The 21,742-nt window shown below is 38.4% G+C and overlaps 1 protein-coding gene across 1 annotated transcript in view; it reads left to right on the top strand.

The window, feature by feature from the left end:
• The window catches only part of LOC107474354 (uncharacterized), a 31,770-nt gene extending 19,585 nt beyond the window's left edge, over nt 1–12,185 (top strand). The window contains exon 5 of the mRNA XM_052257280.1: nt 11,864–12,185. Within this exon, the coding sequence (XP_052113240.1) occupies nt 11,864–11,914 (51 nt within the window). The 3' untranslated portion in view covers nt 11,915–12,185. The remainder of the gene's footprint in view (nt 1–11,863) is intronic.
• Nucleotides 12,186–21,742: the final 9,557 nt, after the last annotated feature.

The raw sequence follows: 21,742 nt of genomic DNA, 5'->3' as shown, positions 1-21,742 counted from the left end.
TGCAAGAATTAAAGAGAGATCTAACTACAAAGGCAAGAGATCAACAATAGAAAAGCAAAGAAGAACAATTATTATGAATTACCTCTTATTGAATTGAAAGAAAATGGAAGGAACAATAGTAGATCTACAACAAAGTATAATAACAACATAAAGGAAATTACAATAAAAGAATAGAAGAAGATGAATGTAGCAACAAAGAATTGAGATGTAGAAGTAGAAGAAAACAAAGATTAAAACCTAGATCTAAGAACTAATCCTAATCCTAATCCTAATTCTAGAGAGAAGTGAGAGCTTCTCTCTTTAGAAACTACTTCTAAAACTAAACTATGACTAATGGTAACTAGATATCTCATCCCTCTTCAATACTTGACTTAAATAGCATCAGAAATGAGTTGGATTGGGCCCACAAGGCTCCTAAAACCGCTGGGGGCGATTTCATTAAAGTGGGCCACGGACAGAATAAGCATGTTTTCACTCTTAAGCACAATTAAGGGAGAAGTTATAAAACCATGCTATTTCATTGAATAAATGTGGGTAAAAGGTGATAAAATCTCCTAAAATCAATACAAGATAAACCATCAAATTGGGGTTTGTCACGTACTTCTGGGTGACTTTAATGGTTCTCAGAGAAGAGAAGAGAGATGAGTTTGGGAAAAGATGGGTTACGGGGATTGATTTAGGGAATTAGGGTTCAGCTTCGTTTAGTTTAGCCTTTCTTTTTTTTAAGGAGACAAAATGACGTCGTTTAGGGGTATTACTTTCAAAACGAAAAACCCGCTAAAAAACCGGACGGCTCTACCGGTTCACTGGTTAATCGCCGGTTCGACCGGTTTTTGCTCAGTTTTTTGCCAAGCGATTTCTGGCCTTACCCGGACCGGCTAAGTGACCGGTTCTCAGTTATTCCGGTTGAACTGGCCAGTCTGATTCAATTTTCAGAACCATGCTTTACATACTTTTAAATTACAGAATGGGTGCAAGCTGGTGTGCGTACGCACAAGCAGATGCACACGCACAGATCATAGGAAACAGGGGAGCGCCCGTACTCAAGCCGTGCGAGCACTGCGAACAGAGGGCACAAGCATGAGTGTGCGCACGCACAGCTCGGTGCGCATGCACATAATGCAGGAAATAGAAGTTTTGTGCGCACACACAGATCCCTGTTTTTCCAATTTTTTTTCTCAATTCTACGCTACAACCTTAGCTCTATCGAAATCTCAACCCCAAATAGACAAACATTCAAATATTCATGACCCACAACAAATTAACCTATCTAACTCAAAAATTAAACCAATCCTAAGTGAATCAACATATCCAAAAGAAAGCAATTAAGTCTAAGAATTATAAACAAAAGGAGAAGGGTTAGAATAATGTTACTATGGTGGAGTGTCTCCTACCTAACACTTTGGTTTAAAGTCCCAAGTTGCACTTGCATGAGTTAATTGATTATTTGGAACCTCTCTAAGGAGGAAAATCTCAAACTCCTTGGTATGCTTGGGTTGTGCGTGGTAAGGTTTCACCCTATGATCGTTGATTTTGAATGTAGTTCTATTGATAGGGTGCACCACTTCAACCACCCCATAAGGCTTGACATCCACCACCTTGAATGGACCATCCCATTTAGATCTCAAGTTTCCAGGCATCAACCGCAACCTTGATTTGCATAGAAGCACCTCATCACCTATCTTAAAGCTCTTCCTCCTAATATTTTGGTCATGGAATGTCTTTGCCTTTTCCTTATAAAACTTAGAATTCTCATATGCTTCTAGCCTAAGACATTCTAACTCCTCCAATTGGAGATTGCGTTCCATTCCCGCTCCCTTTAAATCCGGATTGCAATGCTTCACCGCCCAATACGCCTTGTGTTGGATTTCAACTGGAAGATGACAAGGCTTCCCAAAGACAATGCGGAAGGGGCTCATTCTAATTGGGGTCTTGTAGGCAGTCCAATAAGCCCATAATGCATCTCCTAATTTGGAACTCCAACCCTTTCTTTGTGGGTTGACCACTTTCTCTAAGATTCTTTTGATCTCTCTATTGGAGACTTCCGCTTGCCCATTGGTTTGGGGGTGATAGATGTGGAAACTTTGTGAAGAACCTCATGCTTTTTCATCAACACCTCAATTTTTCTATTGCAAAAATGGATTCCTTGGTCGCTCACGATTGCTCGTGGCGACCCAAATTTACAAATGATATTGTTTCTTAGAAATGAAGCAACGGTATTAGCGTCCTCACAACGGGTAGGAATTGCTTCCATCCATTTTGAGACGTAATCCACATCTAGAAAAATGTAGACTAACCTATTGGAATTTTAAAATGGCCCCATGAAATCTATGCCCCAAACATAAAAAATTTTACAAAAAATTATAGGTTGTTGGGGCATTTAATCTCTTTGTGGTGTATTTTCAGATTTTTGGCATTGATGACAAGATTTGAAAAATTGGTTGGCATCCCTAAATAAAGTGGGGCACCTGAATCTACAGTCTAGCACCTTTCTTGCCGTTCGCTGCGGGCCAAAGTGATCCCCACTCTCAGATGAGTGGCAAAATTGAAGGATAGACTGAAACTTGGATTCCGGCACACACTTTCTAATTACTTGGTCCGTCCCACACCTCCACCGATGTGGATCATCCCAAAGGTAATACTTAGCATCATTCTTTAATTTATCCTTTTTGATGCTTCAAAAATTGTGGGGGAAAAATGCGAGCGACCAAATAATTAGCAATCGGGGCAAACCAAGGAGCACTTTGGGACATTGCTTGCAAGGTGTCTAAGGGGAACGAGTCATTGATAGGAGTAGGGACCAAGGTTAAATGTTCAAGCCGACTCAAATGGTCTGCTACTAAATTTTGGGACCCACTTCCATCCTTGATCTTCAAGTCAAATTCTTGCAAAAGCAATATCCACCTAATTAGCCTAGGCTTTGACTCTTTTTTCTCAGCAAATATTTCAAAGTGGCATAGTCTGAATACACCGCTACTTTAGTGCCTAGCAAATAAGGTCAAAACTTATCTTGTGCAAAAATAATGGCTAGTAAAACCATAAGTTTTCATTTCGTTTTTCATTACAATAGTTATACAGATATAGTTGATAGGGTAAACATTCTTAAATTTATCAAACTATTCTCAAGAATAATAGAATCATTTGTAGTATATTACTGTAATATGATAATATGACTTACAATGATTCTACTGTACAACTAGAGTACTTTTGGATAAACTGCTAAAAATAGTAATTAAAAAATTCATTTTAAGTTTTGGAAATTGTTTTTGGAAAGAGAGAAGGGTGGGGATTATGTTTGGATGTAACTAATTATGAAGAAAAGTATGGATAGAGAATAACTAATGGGAGAACATAATTGACCGAGTGAGCGGAGCTACAGCAGTGGGTCTTTGATAAACTACTATTTTATGGTTTATCTTGTGCTCAATTGAGTGGTTTTTATCAAGCCTTTGCCCACTTATTCATATGATTTGCATGGTTTTACATTCTCCTTCCCGATTTTGTGCTATGATTGAAAACATGCTTCTTTGGCTTTTATTTTCTTTTATCTAATCCTCTCTTATTACCATTAGATGCCTTGATATGTGTGTTAAGTGATTTCAGGAATTACAGGGCAGGAATGGCTTAGAGGATGGAAATGAAGCATGCAAAAGTGGAAGGAATACAAGAAGTTGAAGGAACTGAAAAGCTGTTAGCCTCACCCTCTCGCATTAAAACAATCATAACTTGAGCTACAGTAGTCCAAATGATGCGATTCTACTTGCATTGGAAAGCTAACGTCCGGGGCTTCGATTTGATATATAATTGTCATAGTGGCCGTACAGATAGGTGACGCGAACGCGCGCTCCACGCGGATGCGTCGCATTTGCGAATCTCATTCCACGCAAACGCCTGGATGACGCCTCCGCGTCACCTTGCCACGACCTGTGCGGACCAGATTTCACAATCAGCAATTTCTGGGCTGTTTCGGACCCAGTTTTTGGCCTAGAGAACACAGATTAGAGGCTATAAAGTGGGGGAATGCATCCATTCATGATTAAGCTTTGATAACTCACAAATTTAGGTTTTAGATATAGTTTTTAGAGAGAGAGGCTCTCTCCTCTCTCTTAGGATTTAGGATTAGGATTTTTAGAAATTAGGATTTATCTCATCTTCATATCAGGTTCAATATTCCTTTATTTTGACTTCTCTTCTACTTTGAGATACTTTAACGCTTTTATTTGTATTTGATTTATGTTGCCCAATTGGCTTATGAACTTTTCCATGTTAGATTTGACTGCTTTGAATGAATGTTATTTGAGGTATTCTGGATATTTATGATTCTTATTTAGCTTTTTATATTATTGGCTTTAATTGATTAACTGGAAGCTCTTGAGTTATCGACTATCCATGATTGATTGTTATGTTGGCTAATTAACTAGAATTTCACTCACTCTAGTCTTTCCTTAGGAGTTGGCTAGGACTTGAAAAATCTAACCAATTGCTTCACTTGACTTTCCCTTGCTTACGCAAAGGTTAACTAAGTGGGATTAACTTCCATTCTTATAAGAGTAACTAGGATAGGACTTCCGAATTTTCATATCTTGCCAACAGTTTATTTTACAGTCATTTATTTATTTTATTTGTCATTTAATTTACTTGTTCCTCATTTTCAAAACCCCCAATTTATAAAACTCATAACCAATAATAAAGAACACACCTCCCTGCAATTCCTTGAGAAGATGACCCGAGGTTTAAATACTCGGTTATCAATTTTAAGGGGTTTGTTACTTGTGACAACCAAAATGTTTGTAAGAAAGGACTTTTGTTGGTTTAGAAACTATACTTGCAACGGGAATTTATTCTGAATTCTAGACCACGCAAAAGTTCTCTCTTCAAAATGGCGCCGTTGCCGGGGAATTGCAAACGTGTGCCTTATTATTGGTTATTGTAAATATTTTTCAAATTTTTTTTTCAGATTTTAGAATTTTTATCTTATCTTATCATTTTTCAAAAATCATATATTTTCTAAAAATATTTTCTTTTTGTTAGTTTTTGTTTTTATTTTCTCCTACTACTATGAACTCTCACCCCTTTGGCTTTGAGTCTGGTTACGACTATATTGCAGGAAGAGGAAGCTATAACAGGAATATGCATCTAGGTCAGACCAATCAAAGATGGACGGAGCCAAGAGGATCTGATCAACCCTTTAGGCAACAACACCTTCCAAGATATCACAGACAAAGACCATCCTACAATGCATACCAAGCTGATAGATATGGTGGACCGCCTAGTAGCTACCAACAAGCCCCACCATATGCTCAGAGACCATCCTCACAACACAACTTTGAACCACCACACTCACAAGCCCCTCTCCACCATTCACCTCCATATGACCCCAACCCTTGTCCACCACACCAACCACCATATGAGCCATACCCAGAACCACCACCTCAATATACACCATCTCCATATCCTTATCAAGAGGAACCACTTCCGTATTATGAACCTTTTCTCCCAACAAATGAACCCTCATATCAACCCCAAACCTCCATGGAAAGCAAACTTGCCTCTATCACTAGTCTCACCTCTACTCTTCAAGCACTTATATCCCGCATGGGCCAACCCTCTACACCCAATATTCAACCCTCAAGCTCCACTGCACTTCCATCTCAACCACATAATGATCCACCCATCCCATTACCACCATCCATGGAAGAGCACCAACATCCATCAATCCAAGAGCAACATGATCCCACTGATACTATTGACATGGAACAAGAGAGAGAGGATCATCGTCGTGAATCCATACATCATAAGGAGCTAGAGGAGGCACTAAAGGTGAAGATAGTAGAGACCCTTGAAGTTGACAGCGCAGTTGAAGAACTAGTGAAGGAAGACAACAAGGAGGACTTTGTACTTGAAGGTGAAGAAATGGTTGAACAGGAAATCATCAAGGATGAATACGATTTCATACTTAAATACCTGGATCAAGCAAGAAATCGATTACCTTTCCGACTTTTGGATATTCAAAGAACCCCCATGGAAGGAGAAATTGGGCACTCCGGTGGATAGTGAGCAGCACGATTTGGTATTGGAACAAGTGGAGGAAGCCATAATTATTGAAGAAGAAGAGGAGGCAGTGGTTGAAGACTTAGGAGATGCTGAACCTCCATGGGAAAGTCAAGTTATAGAGCATCCTTCAAAGACGTTTGAAGCTGATGTTGAGGAGGGTGTACAACCTCCAAAGCATATCATAGTTGAAGACTTTGAGGGAGATGATCAAGAGATGGATTCAATCATTAATGAATTCTTATCTACATTTGAATCCTCTCCCATTGGACTTGACATGGAAATTAAAGAAGAATAAGCACAACATCCCATGCCCTTGGTGAACAATGAAGAAGAGATTAAATTGGAAGAAATTCACCAAAAGGAAGAGGTTGATATTGAAGATTACAAAGAAGTGGCAGATGTCGAAGAGGAGCACAAGGGAGTGGAGCTTGAACGTTCATTAGAAACACCTCCCCCTAAGTTGCCATCATCCTTCACAACATTCAGTGGGTAAAATTCATATCCCTTAGCTTTCTAATTCCACATGAATACGGGCTACTGGAGACGGATGGTCAACTTAGAGCTCTTTGTGGCATTAAGAGTAAGAGGAAGATGGTCAGTGGTAAGAATTATCCTGCAAAGTTCATTATGGTTGGAAGCTTTAAGTTTAAACGCAAGGGTTGGTATAGAGCTCAGTTGAATGGGTCTAGGAAGTTATTTGGCAGCTCCCCTGAGGATTCTAGAAAGTTATTTGACAGCTCCCTTGAGGATTCAGACTGCTTGCCACCCGGATGGAATCATGATAATCAACTTGAAGATGGGTGTAGAAACAAGATTTGGGATCCTGGAATCTACTCTAACATTTATCACCCCGGGAGCCTAAGAATCTGTTTGAAGCTTCTTAAGGGCTTTACATGCTTAGTTTAGGACCCCGAAGGTTACTGGAGATAGAAACATTGGTGGAGATTCCTGGATGAGTTCAAGCACAAGCCACCATAACAGGGAGCTCACCAAATGTCCAACTTAAGGACTTTAACTAAAAGTGCTAGGTGGGAGACAACCCACCATGGTATGATCGTTCCTTTTTCATTTTTATTTAGTTTTATTTGTTTTTGAGTTTTATTTTATTTTATTGTATTGAACCTAGAGTTTTGTATAACATTCATATTAGCATTGCATTCTGCATATATATAAAAAAAGGGGGAAGCCGCGACGCGACCGCGTCGCAGGTGGCTCAAAGAGAATGATAAATCGAACAGAGAGTCACGCAAGAGCGTGGCTGGAGGCATGCCCGTGGCACAAATCGCTCCACGCGAATGCGTCGCGGACGCGTCCGTGTCACATGCGAAACATGCCTCCCACACGTCCGCGTCACCCACGCGGCCGCGTGACCTCGTAATCGACGTAAAAAGAGTGCATAGCCGAAAGTTATGCTGGAGTGGTGCTGGATTAGTGCTAGACGCACAATCCCTACCACGCGAACGCGTGCCACACGCGTCCGCGTCATATCCCAATATTGGCCACTCATGCGATCGCATGACCCACGCGATCGCGTCACCCATATTTTGGCAAAATAAGATTTTTGAACAGAGAGTTGTGCGGGCGTGAGGCTGCCCTCGCGCCAGTCGCATAAAACGAGTCACGCGTTCGTGTGACCGACGCGACCGCGTCAATTAACTTAAAGCACAAGTTGCGCGAACGCGTCCCCCACGCGTCCATGTCGCTTGTGCTGCACAGCTTATCCTGATCCGCGCCAAAATTTTATCTTTTCTCCCCCAATCCTAATTTTTCCTTACTTCTTTCTTACTTACCTCTTCTTCCTTTCTTTCACTTCTCATTCTTCTTTTCTTTCATTTTATTTAATTTATTTGCATACTTTCATTCATTGCATTATTTTCATTGGTGTTAGAAATTTATTTGGGTCATTATTTTCTATATTTTTGTGAATTGTTTGACAATTATATACTACTTTTTAAAGGATTGCTTGCATGTTCAGTTTAATGAATTCAATAACTTATTTACCATGCATGCTATGTGTTTGTGAAAATGCCCGTATGACATTATACACTGTTTTTCAGTATCTTCTATCCTTCTACTCTAATGCCTGCTTTTCACAAAACCCTTTCCAATATTTTATTAATTGAATATAATTGTCAATACAAATGTTATTGTTAGTTTCTCACGACTAATAATACATTATGGCTTTTAATGCTTGATTTATGCTACTCATGCCTTTGCCAGCATGCCAATAAACATCTTGTATCTAAATGCCTCAATTTATCATGCCCTATATTTCCATTGATGAACTGATTACATGGAATCGCGACCATGTCTTTCATTCACTATTTTCCTTACTTGGCATGATTATCACTTGTACCACCCTGCTCTTTGCTCTATCCCTTTGACTTCATGTCCCTTTCTCTTCTCCCTTTTCAGGATGGCCACCAGGACGGGTAAAGAGAAAGCTTCTATAACGAGCAACAGCTGAGGAACCACAACACCCGCCCACTTGCACATCTTTGCATGCACCGAGGACGGTGCAATCTTTAAGTGTGGGGAGGTCGATACCGATCTCCACGGGTCAGTTAGTCCCTTCTCAACACCAATTTTTGTTTTTCATTGTTGCATTTGCATGTTTGATTGCATATCTATTTGATTTTGTGCATATTTTACCACTTGGTTGAAGTAATATTTTCTTTTTCAAGAAAGTTTTTATAACATTTCACTAATTTGAATTAAACTGTTTGAAAAACTTGTTTGGAAGTTTTATTTGGAACATAGGTAAAAGCTAGAACACACAACCTGTAAGATTTGAGCTTAATTGTATGGTTATATTATTTAACCATAATATTTTATTCTTGTCTGTTTTCTTCTCTATGATTGCAATCTTTGCTTTGTTTCATTCTATATGTCCATTATTTAGTATATTTACATACTTGCATATGATTGAGGCCATTGTTTGATTCTAGCTCACCATTCCTAAATTAGCCTACCTTTTACATCACCCTTGTTAGCCCCCTTGAGCCTTTAAATCCCCTATTGTTTTATAACAACATTACTAGCCTTAAGCAGAAAAATAAAATAAAAATCTCAAGTTGAATCCTTGGTTAGCTTAAGATAAATATTATGCAAAATTTAAGTGTGGGAAATTTTATGGGAACATGGGATGATAGAAAAAAAAAGTAGGGAATTAATTTGAATAAGTTATTTGAAAATTTGGGAAGCATGCTCATATGAAATCAAAATAATTAAATTACCATGTGCATTGAAAAAAAATATTAAGTAATTGAATAAGGGGATACAAAAAAATAATAATAATAAAATAAAAAAAATATTACCCCAAATAATAAAAAAAGAATCAATGCACACGGGACAAAATTCAAAAATAAGTTTGATACATGAGCATGTAATACAAAAGTGGGAAAAATTTGGAGGTAAAGTATTTTAAATTATACAAAGTATGTATATGTTAGGTGAGATCTTAGACTAATCAAGGGTTCAATTATTTAGCTCACTTAGCCTTATATATATACCCTTACCCTTACCTTAGCCCCATTACAACCTTGAAAAAGACCTCATGATGTTTGTATGTATACATTAAATATTTGTTGATTGATTAGATGAAGAACAAAGTTTAGAAAGTATGACTAGGGAAGAGTAGAGTGGATTACCCTATACACTTGAGAGACTAGAGTGATATACACTATCAGTGAGGGTTCAATGCTTAATTCTATGTTCCCTGCTTTCATGAGCTATCTTCTTACAAGCTTACTTGCTTTTTATTGTACGATTTGAATTAGTGGAATTTGGTTCATATTTATCTTGGAGAACTTGTTTGCTTTTAACTAAGTGGGTAGAAACATTTTCCATGTAGTTGCATTCACATAGATAGGTTGCATTGCATACTCTCTATCATTCCTCTTCACTCCTTTATAGCTTCTCTTGAACTTAGCATGAGGACATGCTAATGTTTAAGTGTGGAGAGGTTGATAAACCACTATTTTATGGCTTATCTTGTGCTCAATTGAGTGTTTTTTATCAAGCCTTTGCCCACTTATTCATATGATTTGCATGGTTTTACATTCTCCTTCCTGATTTCGTGCTATGATTGAAAACATGCTTCTTTGGCTTTTATTTTTTTTATCTAATCCTCTCTTATTACCATTAGATGCCTTGATATGTGTGTTAAGTGATTTCAGGAATTACATGGCAGGAATGGCTTAGAGGATGGAAATGAAGCATGCAAAAGTGGAAGGAATATAAGAAGTTGAAGGAACTGAAAAGCTGTCAACCTAACCCTCTCGCATTAAAACGATCATAACTTGAGCTACAGAGATCCAAATGATGCGGTTCTACTTGCGTTGGAAAGCTAACGTCTGGGGCTTCGATTTGATATATAATTTGCCATAGTGACCGTACAGATAGGCGACGCGAACGCGCGCTCCACGCAGACACGTCGCATCTGCGAATCTCATTCCACGCAAACGCGTTGATGAAGCCTCCGCATCACTTTGCCACGACTTGTACGGACCGGATTTCACAATCAGCAATTTTTGGGCTGTTTCTGACACAGTTTTCGGCCCAGAGAACATAGATTAAAGGCTATAAAGTGGGGAAATGCATCCATTCATGATTAAGCTTTGATAACTCACAATTTTAGGTTTTAGATGTAGTTTTTAGAGAGAGAGGCTCTCTCCTCTCTCTTAGGATTTAGGATTAGGATTTTTAGAAATTAGGATTTATCTCATCTTTATATCAGGTTCAATATTCCTTTATTTGACTTCTCTTCTACTTTGAGATATTTTAATGCTTTTATTTGTATTTGATTTATGTTGCCCAATTGGCTTATGAACTTTTCCATATTAGATTTGACTACTTTGAATGAATGTTATTTGAGGTATTCCAGATATATATGATTCTTATTTAGCTTTTTATATTATTGGCTTTAATTGATTAACTGGAAGCTCTTGAGTTATCGACTATCCATGATTGATTGTTATGTCGGCTAATTAACTGGAATTCCACTAACTCTAGTCTTTCCTTAGGAGTTGGATAGGACTTGAAAAATCTAACCAATTGGTTCACTTGACTTTCCCTTGCTTACGAAAAGGTTAACTAAGTGGGATTAACTTCCATTCTTATAGGAGTAACTAGGATAGGACTTCCGAATTTTCATATCTTGCCAAGAGTATATTTTACAGTCATTTATTTATTTTATTTGTCATTTAATTTCCTTGTTCCTCATTTTCAAAACCCCCAATTTACAAAACTCATAACTAATAATAAAGAACACACCTCCCTGCAATTCCTTGAGCAGACGACCCGAGGTTTAAATACTCGGTTATCAATTTTAAGGGGTTTGTTACTTGTGACAACCAAAACGTTTGTAAGAAAGGACTTTTGTTGGTTTAGAAACTATACTTGCAATGGGATTTTATTCTGAATTCTAGACCACACAAAAGTTCTCTCTTCAGTCTTGCTCATGAGGAACTTTCATTTCTACTTGTCCAGCCTAGGTCACTGGCAACAAGTCCTCACTACTGTCCTTTCTGCTTGAAAAAAAAAGAGAGTCGAAAACAAGCGATCACTTAGATTTCAAAATAGGATTCACACTTAATAATTTTCTAGGTATTAGAAATTCATATTCTCATTCACCCTGTTTTTCTCCTATGCAGGTATGGTGAAGGAAACTGGAAGTTAATCTTTAGACTCACATGGATGTATTTGAAGAGAGAACTGATGTGAGTACTGAGTACTCTTTAAGCACTTGAAAACTGTGGAGATTTTCTTCTGTTAATCTTATGTTTTCTGAATTTTGGCTATTTTGAAGGTTGATTTGAAGGATAAATGGAGAAACCTCAAGCATCATCGAGCTGATTAGGGAATGCAATTTGGTGCACTAAGATAAAAGTATTTTGATATGGAGCTGAATAGGATGCTAAATTTACTGCTCTAGATAAAATTGTTTTGACGGATCAAAATAGGGATGATCTTTTTGCTGGTATGATGGATAAAACTTTACATGTCCTGTAGATAATGTGCTGTGTTAAACTTTTAGAAAGAAAGCTATGTGCATTATTTTGGGGTTAACTTTATAGTTCCTTTATTGTCATAGTATCAAATTAATAGAAAAATATCACTTGACATTGTTCCCTCCCTTATTAGAGCTATTGGTTTGATGAGATGAAAAGTTTATGCCTTTAATAGGATGGATGGAAAATTCTTCCAAATTTAATATTTTCTGATCCTTGTAATAGAATGACACAATAAAATGATTAGATGGAAAATTAGTGACTTCTGTCATCTCCTTGTCCCTCTCTTCTTTTGATACTTGTCATTATTATTGCCAAATTCTAAATATTTGCAGAGAAGTGTAAAATTGTGGTATTTCTTCTTTCAACTCTCCTATACGTTGTCACCAAAAAATTGTGAAAATGAAGATTTATTAACATTTTTCCTTGGGTGAATTCATTGAGATCCCAGCCGCAACATTTTTCTCTTTTCAGTCCATCCATCCATTCTAATCCTGTATTTCTTCATATTCTTCATTTCTAAAATCCCAATTTTCTTTATTTCTGCCTAATCCATGTTTTGTTGCGCCTTTATTTCTTTATTTTACATTTTGTTTCTGTAAAAAATTCCTTCTTTCAAGGAGGATTAACTTTTTGTCCGATTCAATGGGTTTGCAATTATGCAGATTATTTGAATTTGAATTTCACTGTTGTGATACAATAAAACCATATATCACATTTTATCATTTGTTTCATGCTCTTTGCAGAGTTAGGGTTTATATTTATACATAACTTTTTTGGGGTAGACTTAGAGTTTATATCCTATTACAGGGTTTCAAATAATTGTGATTGTTAATTTGCTTGCTCCAATATTAATTGTATAAATTATTCTGATTAACTTTACATCAAGGTTGCGAGAATCGGACTGGTCAATAAACCGGTAAAGTCACTGGTTCAATGGTTCGACCGGAGTTCAACCGGAATTTAATCGGTTTAATTAAATATTAAATAAATTATTAAAAAACTTATATATAATTTTGAATATATAAATTTAATAATTTCTAGCTCATTAAAATTTAAAATTTTACAATTTCATACCAAAAGTTATCCATAATTTAATATTAAAAGTTCACAAATGACTTCAAACATCGAAGTTCATAACGAAAAACAACCAAAACGCAAATAATAACAAACACATAATGTTCTATCACAAGAAACATTAACAAACAAGTTTTCAACTAATCAAGGTATCTTATCAAAAATCATAATTATCATTTATTTGTTATTTCTGATGTATGTAATGATTGATGTTGCAATAAAAGGTAAATTAAATCAGAGCACGAAATGACATATGCAAAGAAAAGAAACAATGACAAAGAAAAAGAAAAAGACACCAAATGGTGAAATTGAGTAATAGAAACAGGTTTATGTTGGGGATGAAAGGGAAATACCACAAAACATGGATAAGTGAATGAAATGAACTAGAATACAGATTGACAACAACACCAACAACAAATTTTGACAACTAAAACGCTAAAATTAAGAATAATTAAGGTTCAACACAATGGCCCCAGAAGCCATATCTCCCCCCAAACCAAATCACCAACACACAGAAAATCAGAAATAACAAATAAATGATAAATCAGCAGACAATAACCTCAGAAAATCCAATTAATCATGCTAAATGCCTAAACACTAAACCAACAAGAAGACGCCGAGGAGATGGCTAATTAGTGCTTACCGGTTAACACAGAGAAGGCGAGGTCGGTGAGGAGGAACGCGAGCGATGGAGGACGTGACACCGGTGAATATCCGAACAGAGAGGAGGCGAGTTCGGTGATTACAGAGACACATTGGGGCCTGTTGGGCTGCAGTGCTCAAAACTGTCACTGTGGTGGCTTCTATGTTTCACTTTCAGTCTTCAGAGAAGAGAGGAGAGGAGAGATGGGTTTACCGTTTACGCTTACGGGGAGGATAACATGAAAGGTGAGCAACGGCGACGACAGAGGACGCGACATCAGCAAACACACAGAAGGGAAGCTTGGTGATGTGCGACATGGTGGGGGCTACGGTGGCGGCGGGATACTGTGGTAGCGAGATGCAGTGGCATACTTCTGGGTGGCTTTTATGGTTCTCAGAGAAGAGAAGAGAGATGAATTTGGGAAGAAGATGGGTTACGGGGATTGATTTAGGGAATTAGGGTTCAGCTTCGTTTAGTTTAGCATTTCTTTTTTTTAAAGAGACAAAATGACGCCGTTTAGGGGTATTACTTTCAAACCAAAAACCTGCTAAAAAACCGGACGGTTCTGCCGGTTCACCGGTTAATCGCCGGTTCGACCAGTTTTTCCCCAGTTTTTTGCCAAGCGGTTTCTGGCCTTACCCGGGCCGGCTAAGTGACCGGTTCCTAGTTATTCTGGTTGAACTAGCCGGTCCGGTTCGATTTTCAGAACCATGCTTTACATACTTTTAAAATACAGAATGGGTGCAAGCTGGTGTGCGGACGCACAAGCCTGTGCGCTCAGATAGAGAGTGCGAAAAGAGTGGTGTGTGCATACGCACAGATCACAGGAAATAGGGGAGCGTCCACACTCAAGCCGTGCGAGCACAGCGAACAGAGGGCATAACTCGACGAGTGCGCGCGCACAGCTCGGTGCGCACGCACAGCATGCAGGAAATAGAAGTTTTGTGCGCACGCACAGATCCCTGTTTTTCAAAAATTTTTTATTCTCAATTCTAAGGTACACCCTTAACTCTATCAAAACCGCAACCCCAAACAGACAAATATTCAAATATTCATGACCGACAAGCAAATTAACCTATCTAACTCAAAAATTAAACTAATCCTAAGTGAATCAACATATCCAAAAGAAAGTAATTAAGTCTAAGAATTATAAACAAAAGGAGAAGGGTTAGAATAATGTTACTATGGTGGAGTGTCTCCTACCTAACACTTTGGTTTAAAGTCCTAAGTTGCACTTGCATGAGTTAATTGATTATTTGGATCCTCTCCAAGGAGGAAAAATCTCCAATTCCTTGGCATGCTTGGGTTGTGCGTGGTAAGGTTTCACCCTATGATCGTTGATTTTGAATGTAGTTCCATTGATAGGGTGCACCACTTCAACCACCCCATAAGGCTTGACATCCACCACCTTAAATGGTCCATCCCATCTAGATCTCAACTTTTCGGGCATCAACCACAACCTTGAGTTGTATAGAAGCACCTCATCACCTATCTTAATGCTCTTCTCCTAATATTTTGGTCATGGAATGTCTTGGCCTTTTCCTTATAAAACTTAGAATTCTCATATGCTTCTAGCCTAAGACATTCTAACTCCTCCAATTGGAGCTTGCATTCTATTCCCGCTCCCTTTAAATCCGGATTGCAAAGCTTCACCGCCCAATAAGTCTTGTGTTGGATTTCAACTGGAAGATGACAAGGCTTCCCAAAGACAATGCGGAAGGGGCTCATTCTAATTGGGTTCTTGTATGCAGTCCTATATGCCCATAATGCATCTCCCAATCTGGAATTCCAACCCTTTCTTTGTGGGTTGACCACTTTCTCCAAGATTCTTTTGATCTCCCTGTTGGAGACTTCCGCTTGCCTATTGGTTTGGGGGTGATAGGATGTGAAAACTTTGTGAAGAACCTCATACTTTTTCATCAACACCTCAATTTTCCTGTTGCAAAAATGGATTCCTTTGTCGCTCACGATCGCTCGTGGCGACCCAAATTTACAAATGATATTGTTTCTTAACAATGAAGCAACAGTATTAGCGTCATCACAACGGGTAGGAATTGCTTCCACCCATTTTGAGACGTAATCCACAGCTAGAAAAATGTATACAAACCCATTCGAATTTGAGAATGGCCCCATAAAATCTATGCCCCAAACATAAAAAATTTCACAAAAAGTCATTGGTTGTTGGGGCATTTCATCTATTTGTGGTGTATTTTCAGATTTCTGGCATTGATGACAAGATTTGCAAAATTAGTTGGCATCCCTAAATAAAGTGGGGCACCAGAATCCATAGTCTAGCACCTTCCTTGCCGTTCGCTGCGGGCCAAAGTGACCCCCACTCTCAGATGAATGGCAAAATTGAAGTATAGATTGAAACTTGGATTCCAACATATACTTCCTAATTACTTGGTTCGCCCCACACCTCCACAGATGTGGATCATCCCATAGGTAATACTTTGCATCACTCTTTAATTTATCCTTTTTGATGCTTCAAAAATTGTGGGGGAAAAACACGAGCGACCAAATAATTAGCAATCGGGGCAAACCAAGGAGCACTTTGGGATATTGCTTGCAAGGTGTCTAAGGGGAATGAGTCATTGATAGGAGTAGGGCCCAAGGTTAAATGTTCAAGCCGACTCAAATGGTCTGCTACTAAATTTTGGGACCCACTTCCATCCTTGATCTTCAAGTCAAATTCTTGCAAAAGCAATATCTACCTAATTAGCCTAGGCTTTGACTCTTTTTTCTCAGCAAATATTTCAAAGTGGCATAGTCTGAATACACCACTACTTTAGTGCCTAGCAAATAAGGTCAAAACTTATCTAGTGTAAAAATAATGGCTAAAAGCTCTTTTTCAGTTGTGGTGTAATTTGACTGGGCCGAATCTAAGGATTTTGAAGCATATGCTATAGTGTAAGGAGCGTTACCATCGCGCTGTGCTAGCGCGGCACCTACGGCATGTTTTGAGGCATATGACATGATCTCAAAAGGTTGGTTCCAATTTGGTCCTCGCACAATAGGGGTTGTAGTCAACGCGTCCTTCAATTTGTCAGAAGTCTTTTTGCAATCCTCATCGAAATAGAATTCCTCGTCCTTTTGAAGTAGGCGGAAGAGGGGTAAGGCAACTTGGCAAAAATTCTTGATGAATCGGCGGTAAAAACATACATGACCAAGATAGGAACGGATCTCCCTTACCAAGAAGGGGTAAGGTAAACTCGAAATGACATCAATCTTAGATGGGTCTACGGAAATTCAGTCCCTTGATACAATATGACCCAATACTATGCCTTGCTTCACCATAAAGTGACATTTTTCAAAGTTCAATACAAGGTTGGTATTGGTACATCGTTCTAGTACCCTAGTTAAGTTCCCTAAGCAATCATCAAAGGAGCTACCATAAACACTGAAATCGTAAATGAATACTTCCTGCAATTCTCTAAAAGATATGAGAAAACACTTGTCATGTACCTTTGGAACGTTGCTGGTGCATTGCATAAGCTAAATGGCATTCTTTTATATACAAATGTTCCAAAGAGACAAGTGAAGGTAGTTTTCTCTTGATCTTCAGGAGCTACATGAATTTGGAAGTATCCAGTATATCTATCCAAGAATCAGTAATGGGATTTACCTGCCAAGCAATCCAACATTTGATCAATAAACGAAAACAGGTAATGGTCCTTCTGCGTTGCTTGATTCAGCCGGTGGTAATCAATGCACACTCGCTAGGCATTGTGAATTCAGGTTGCAACAAGCTCTCCACTTTCCGTCTTCACCATGGTTACCCCCGGATTTCTTCGGCACCACTTGGACTGGGCTCACCCACTCACTATCTGAGATGGGATAGATGATGTCCGCTTCCAAGAGGCGAGTTACTTCTTTCTTGACTACATCAAGGATTGTGGGGTTTAACCGTCTTTGTGGTTGACGGATTGGCTTAGCACCCTCTTCCAAGAAAATTCTATGAAGGCACACTTGAAGGCTTATCCCCACAATGTCACTTAGGCTCCATCCAATCACCTTCTTGTACTTTCAGATGACCTCAAGGTGTTGTTGTTCCTCTTGATTGGAAAGATCAGTTCCAACTATCACCGAGAATTTATGTTTCTTATCAAGGAATGCATATTTAACATGAGGTGGAAGATGTTTCAAATCTTCCCTTACTTCTTGGTGTGGTAGTCTATCCTCTTGGTCATGAGGGATTGATGAGGTACTTTCATCATCATCATCAAATTCTCTCACTCTTGAGCTCCCTTCAACAATTAAACCTTCTTGGAGCTCATGTTGGGTGCCTACCATGAGTTTTCCCTTTTCTCCATCTTCAACGGAGTTCTCATCCCCATCAATCAATTCATCATTAGGCTCCTCCTTGGTAAGAGTGGATGAAGGGTCTAGCTTCTAAAGTAGCTCGCCTCCTTTTGGAATTATAGCATTAATGCTAGACTTAAGGGTTGATGGAGGCAGCAAGGATTGACCACTAGGTGTCACAAGTTGTGGAAGAGTAAGGTTGTTAGAGGTAGAGGGAAGTGTTAAACGGGACAAGACCTCGGCAAGAGTTGCCATGCAATTGTCTTGTTTCCTTTGAAATTTCTGTTGTTCTTGAATGAAGGCTTGAAGATTATTCTCCTCATGAGGAAGGTTGAATTGAGTGGGATGATGGTGAAGGTTAGGTTGCTCCAAGTATGGTGATCGGTAAGGTAAATGAGGAGGAGTTGGTGGTGGTAATGGCAAAGGGACTTGAGAGTATAGTGGTTGTGTCTCATGTAGAGGATATAGAGCATGAACATATGAAGGAGAAAAATTGTAATGATGGTATGTTCCACTAGGTATGAGAGGTTGATAGGCATTAGGATCATAGGGTCCATGCGAAGGTCCTTGTTGCCAAGAAGTGCTTGCTTGCGACCCTACCTCAATTTGGCCTCCCATACTTTGATGCGACCCGAAGTTGGTATTGTCATATATATATCCTAATTATCTCTATTTACCTAGGATTAAACAAATAAAAATGTTAGTTACTACTACTAGTTAGATAGAGGTGCCATCTAATAATTAGTGTCAAGTAAGAAACAAAAATCAAGTATTCACACTATTTACATATTCATAACAACCAAAACTATAGCACTCATTGCACTTAGTGTCCCGGGCAATGGCACAAAAAACTTGGTAGGAAAAGATTATTCGTCGGTTAAGAATTTTCACAAAATAATTACGTTGATAGCATAGTTCCCAACCGACAAACAATCCTCCACCAAAGTTTGGAAGGTCAAATTATCACTATTCAAAACAAATATAAACCAGGAATTTTAATTCCCGGGTCGTCTCCCAAGGACCAGTGATCAAGGAGTGCACAATTTTGGTTGTGAAGGTGATAAACCCCATTTTTAGGGTTTATCTTGTATTAAATTTAGAGTATTTTGATGACCTTTTCTCACATTTAGCCTATGAATTAGCATGGTTTTGTTATCTCTCCCGTATTTGTGCTTAAGTGTAAAAACATGCTTTTTAAGCCTTTAATTTGATAATTTTAATTCATCCTTGATTCCATAAGATGCCTTGATGTATTTGCTAGTAATCTCAAGTTGAAATAGGCTAGGCATGGATCAAAGGAGCAAGGAAGGAAGCATGCAAGTGGAGAGAAGCACAAAAAGCCAAAGAATTGATCTCGGCCATGCATGCGCACGCGAACAAGGCGCTCGCGCGCACATTACGGAAGCAGCCAGGGACGTGCACGCGTACCGTGCGCGCATGCGTTGTAGTCCGCACATGATTCTGTTATTGCAACACGTGCCTGGCGATTTTGGAGGGTTTCAGCAACCAACTTTGGCGCCAAACTGCATATAAGAACCAAGGATTGAAGGGGATTGACACACATTCACATCCACACACTCATTCCACAAGTTTTCTTAGATATTTTTAGTTAGTTACATCGGTAGGGAGAGAGACTCCAACCTCTCTCTAGGGTTCATCTTCATTTCCTCAATTCTCAACCATTCCTTAGTGAGATCCATTGCAACTCTCAATTTACTTTGTTCATGTTGTAGATCTTCTTCTCTAATCTCAGTTAGTGCTTGTAATTGTTCAATTCTCATAGATCTTAGATTTAACTTTGTTGTTTTGGATTCTATTAATGCATTGGAAATCTCATTTTCATTGTTGTTCATTGTTAATTGTTGTTAATCTCTTGTATTGAATTACTTTGATTCTAAGTCTCTTCTCAATTCTACCATGTCTTTTATTCTTGCTCTCCAAGTGTTTGAGAAAATGCCAACTTTAGATATGGAGTAGCATTCCCTCACTTGGCCTGGTGGTTGAGTCATTGGAGATACTTGAATAATGGATGTCAATTGTTGATTGAGGATTGAGGATTGCTAATTGACTTGGAGTGCACTAAAGCTAGACTTCCCTAGGGTAAGACTAGGAGTTGTGACTCAAGTTAGTTACTTTTACTTGACTTTCCTCTATGATTAGGGGTTAACTAAGTGAAGTAACACTCCATTGTTATCACAATTGAAGGAAGCTATAGTGATGGAACTTCCAATGTTCAACCTTGGCCAAGGCTTTTAATATTGATTGATTGTTGTTCTCCTTTATTAGCACTTTTATGCCACACTCTTTAAACTACAAAAGACCACTTAACCAATAACATGCATCCTTGTAGCATTCCTAGGGAAGAACGACTCGGGAGATTAATACTATCGATTGTAGATTGTAGAATTGTTTGATGCGAGGTTTAAGTGTTGATTAGACTATACTCACGATTGTACTCTCTATTCTCTATTGAATTCTATATCAACATGCAAAAATCACGTTTATCAGAAGGCAAAAGGAATTTTCAATGAAGAGATAAACAATTAAAGGAATAAAAGAACATTCAAAATTGCAAGTAATGAACTAATAAAGGAATTAAAGAACTAGCTATGTAATATGAACAAGCAAGATATAAAAGTAATTGATGTATGTGTGTGTGTGCGTAATTCAAAGCATAAATGGAATCTTGGTTTGGGATGAGCTAGGGATCCTTTCCTTGTTGCAACTACAACTATGACAATTGTAATGGATTAATTTCACTTAGTTAACCCTTACATCGGAGAGTAAGTTAAGTAAGCATAGTTGTTCTTAATCCACAAATCCTAACTCACTTGCTAATTGCCTTAGCAACAAGTTAGCTTTAGTGGAAACAAGAACAATTAACAATTCAAGAATTATCACTAAATGTTGGACATTCCAACTCTAGGAACTCATATGCCCATTTTCCCCAAGCCAAGAGGTGGAAATTTAGCCCATAATCAAAATTGACATTTTCACAAACACTTGGTGGGCATAAACACAATTCATGACAAAATTGAGAAAATGCTTGAAATTATGAGCAACAATTAATCAAAAGAAACAATAGCAACTCAACCAAGCATGTAATAATCATCAAAATCATTAACAAGAGATCAAAATTGCAAAAAGTATATATATTAAACACTATGACTTTAACTACAAGAAAGAGTATCAAAATTGTAACTATAAAGAGTAGTAATTAAGAGATACTTACAATGGAGGCTAGCAAAATCCAAGATCAAAAATGGAAAATGGAATTTGAAATGTAAAACCCTGATATAAATCCTAATGGTGTTGAGAGAAAACTTAAAGAAAACTAAACCTAAAGCCTCCTACTACTCCTAATGATATGGTATCATTCTTCAATGTTTGTCCCCTCCAATATGAGCTATGGCCATCAGAATTGGACATCCAATCCCTCAAAAATATGAGTCACGTGCATTTTTAATTAAGGCATGCGTGGGTACCTGTACGTATGCACAGACGTGTGCGCACACACACTTGGCCGAAATCTCAGGTTTTTCGTACGCACAAGAGGTGGTGCACACGCACACTTCGCAATACTTTGGATGATCGTGTGATGCGCAAGATGCTGTGCGCTCGCACACTTTGCTCTGCTTTGCTGCCTGTGCGTACA

The sequence above is a fragment of the Arachis duranensis genome, chromosome 2 (genome assembly GCF_000817695.3).
Source record: "Arachis duranensis cultivar V14167 chromosome 2, aradu.V14167.gnm2.J7QH, whole genome shotgun sequence".
Taxonomy (NCBI): Eukaryota; Viridiplantae; Streptophyta; class Magnoliopsida; order Fabales; family Fabaceae; genus Arachis; species Arachis duranensis.
The sequence above is the reverse complement of the archived record's forward strand: the minus strand, read 5'-3'. Positions and strand labels throughout refer to the sequence as shown.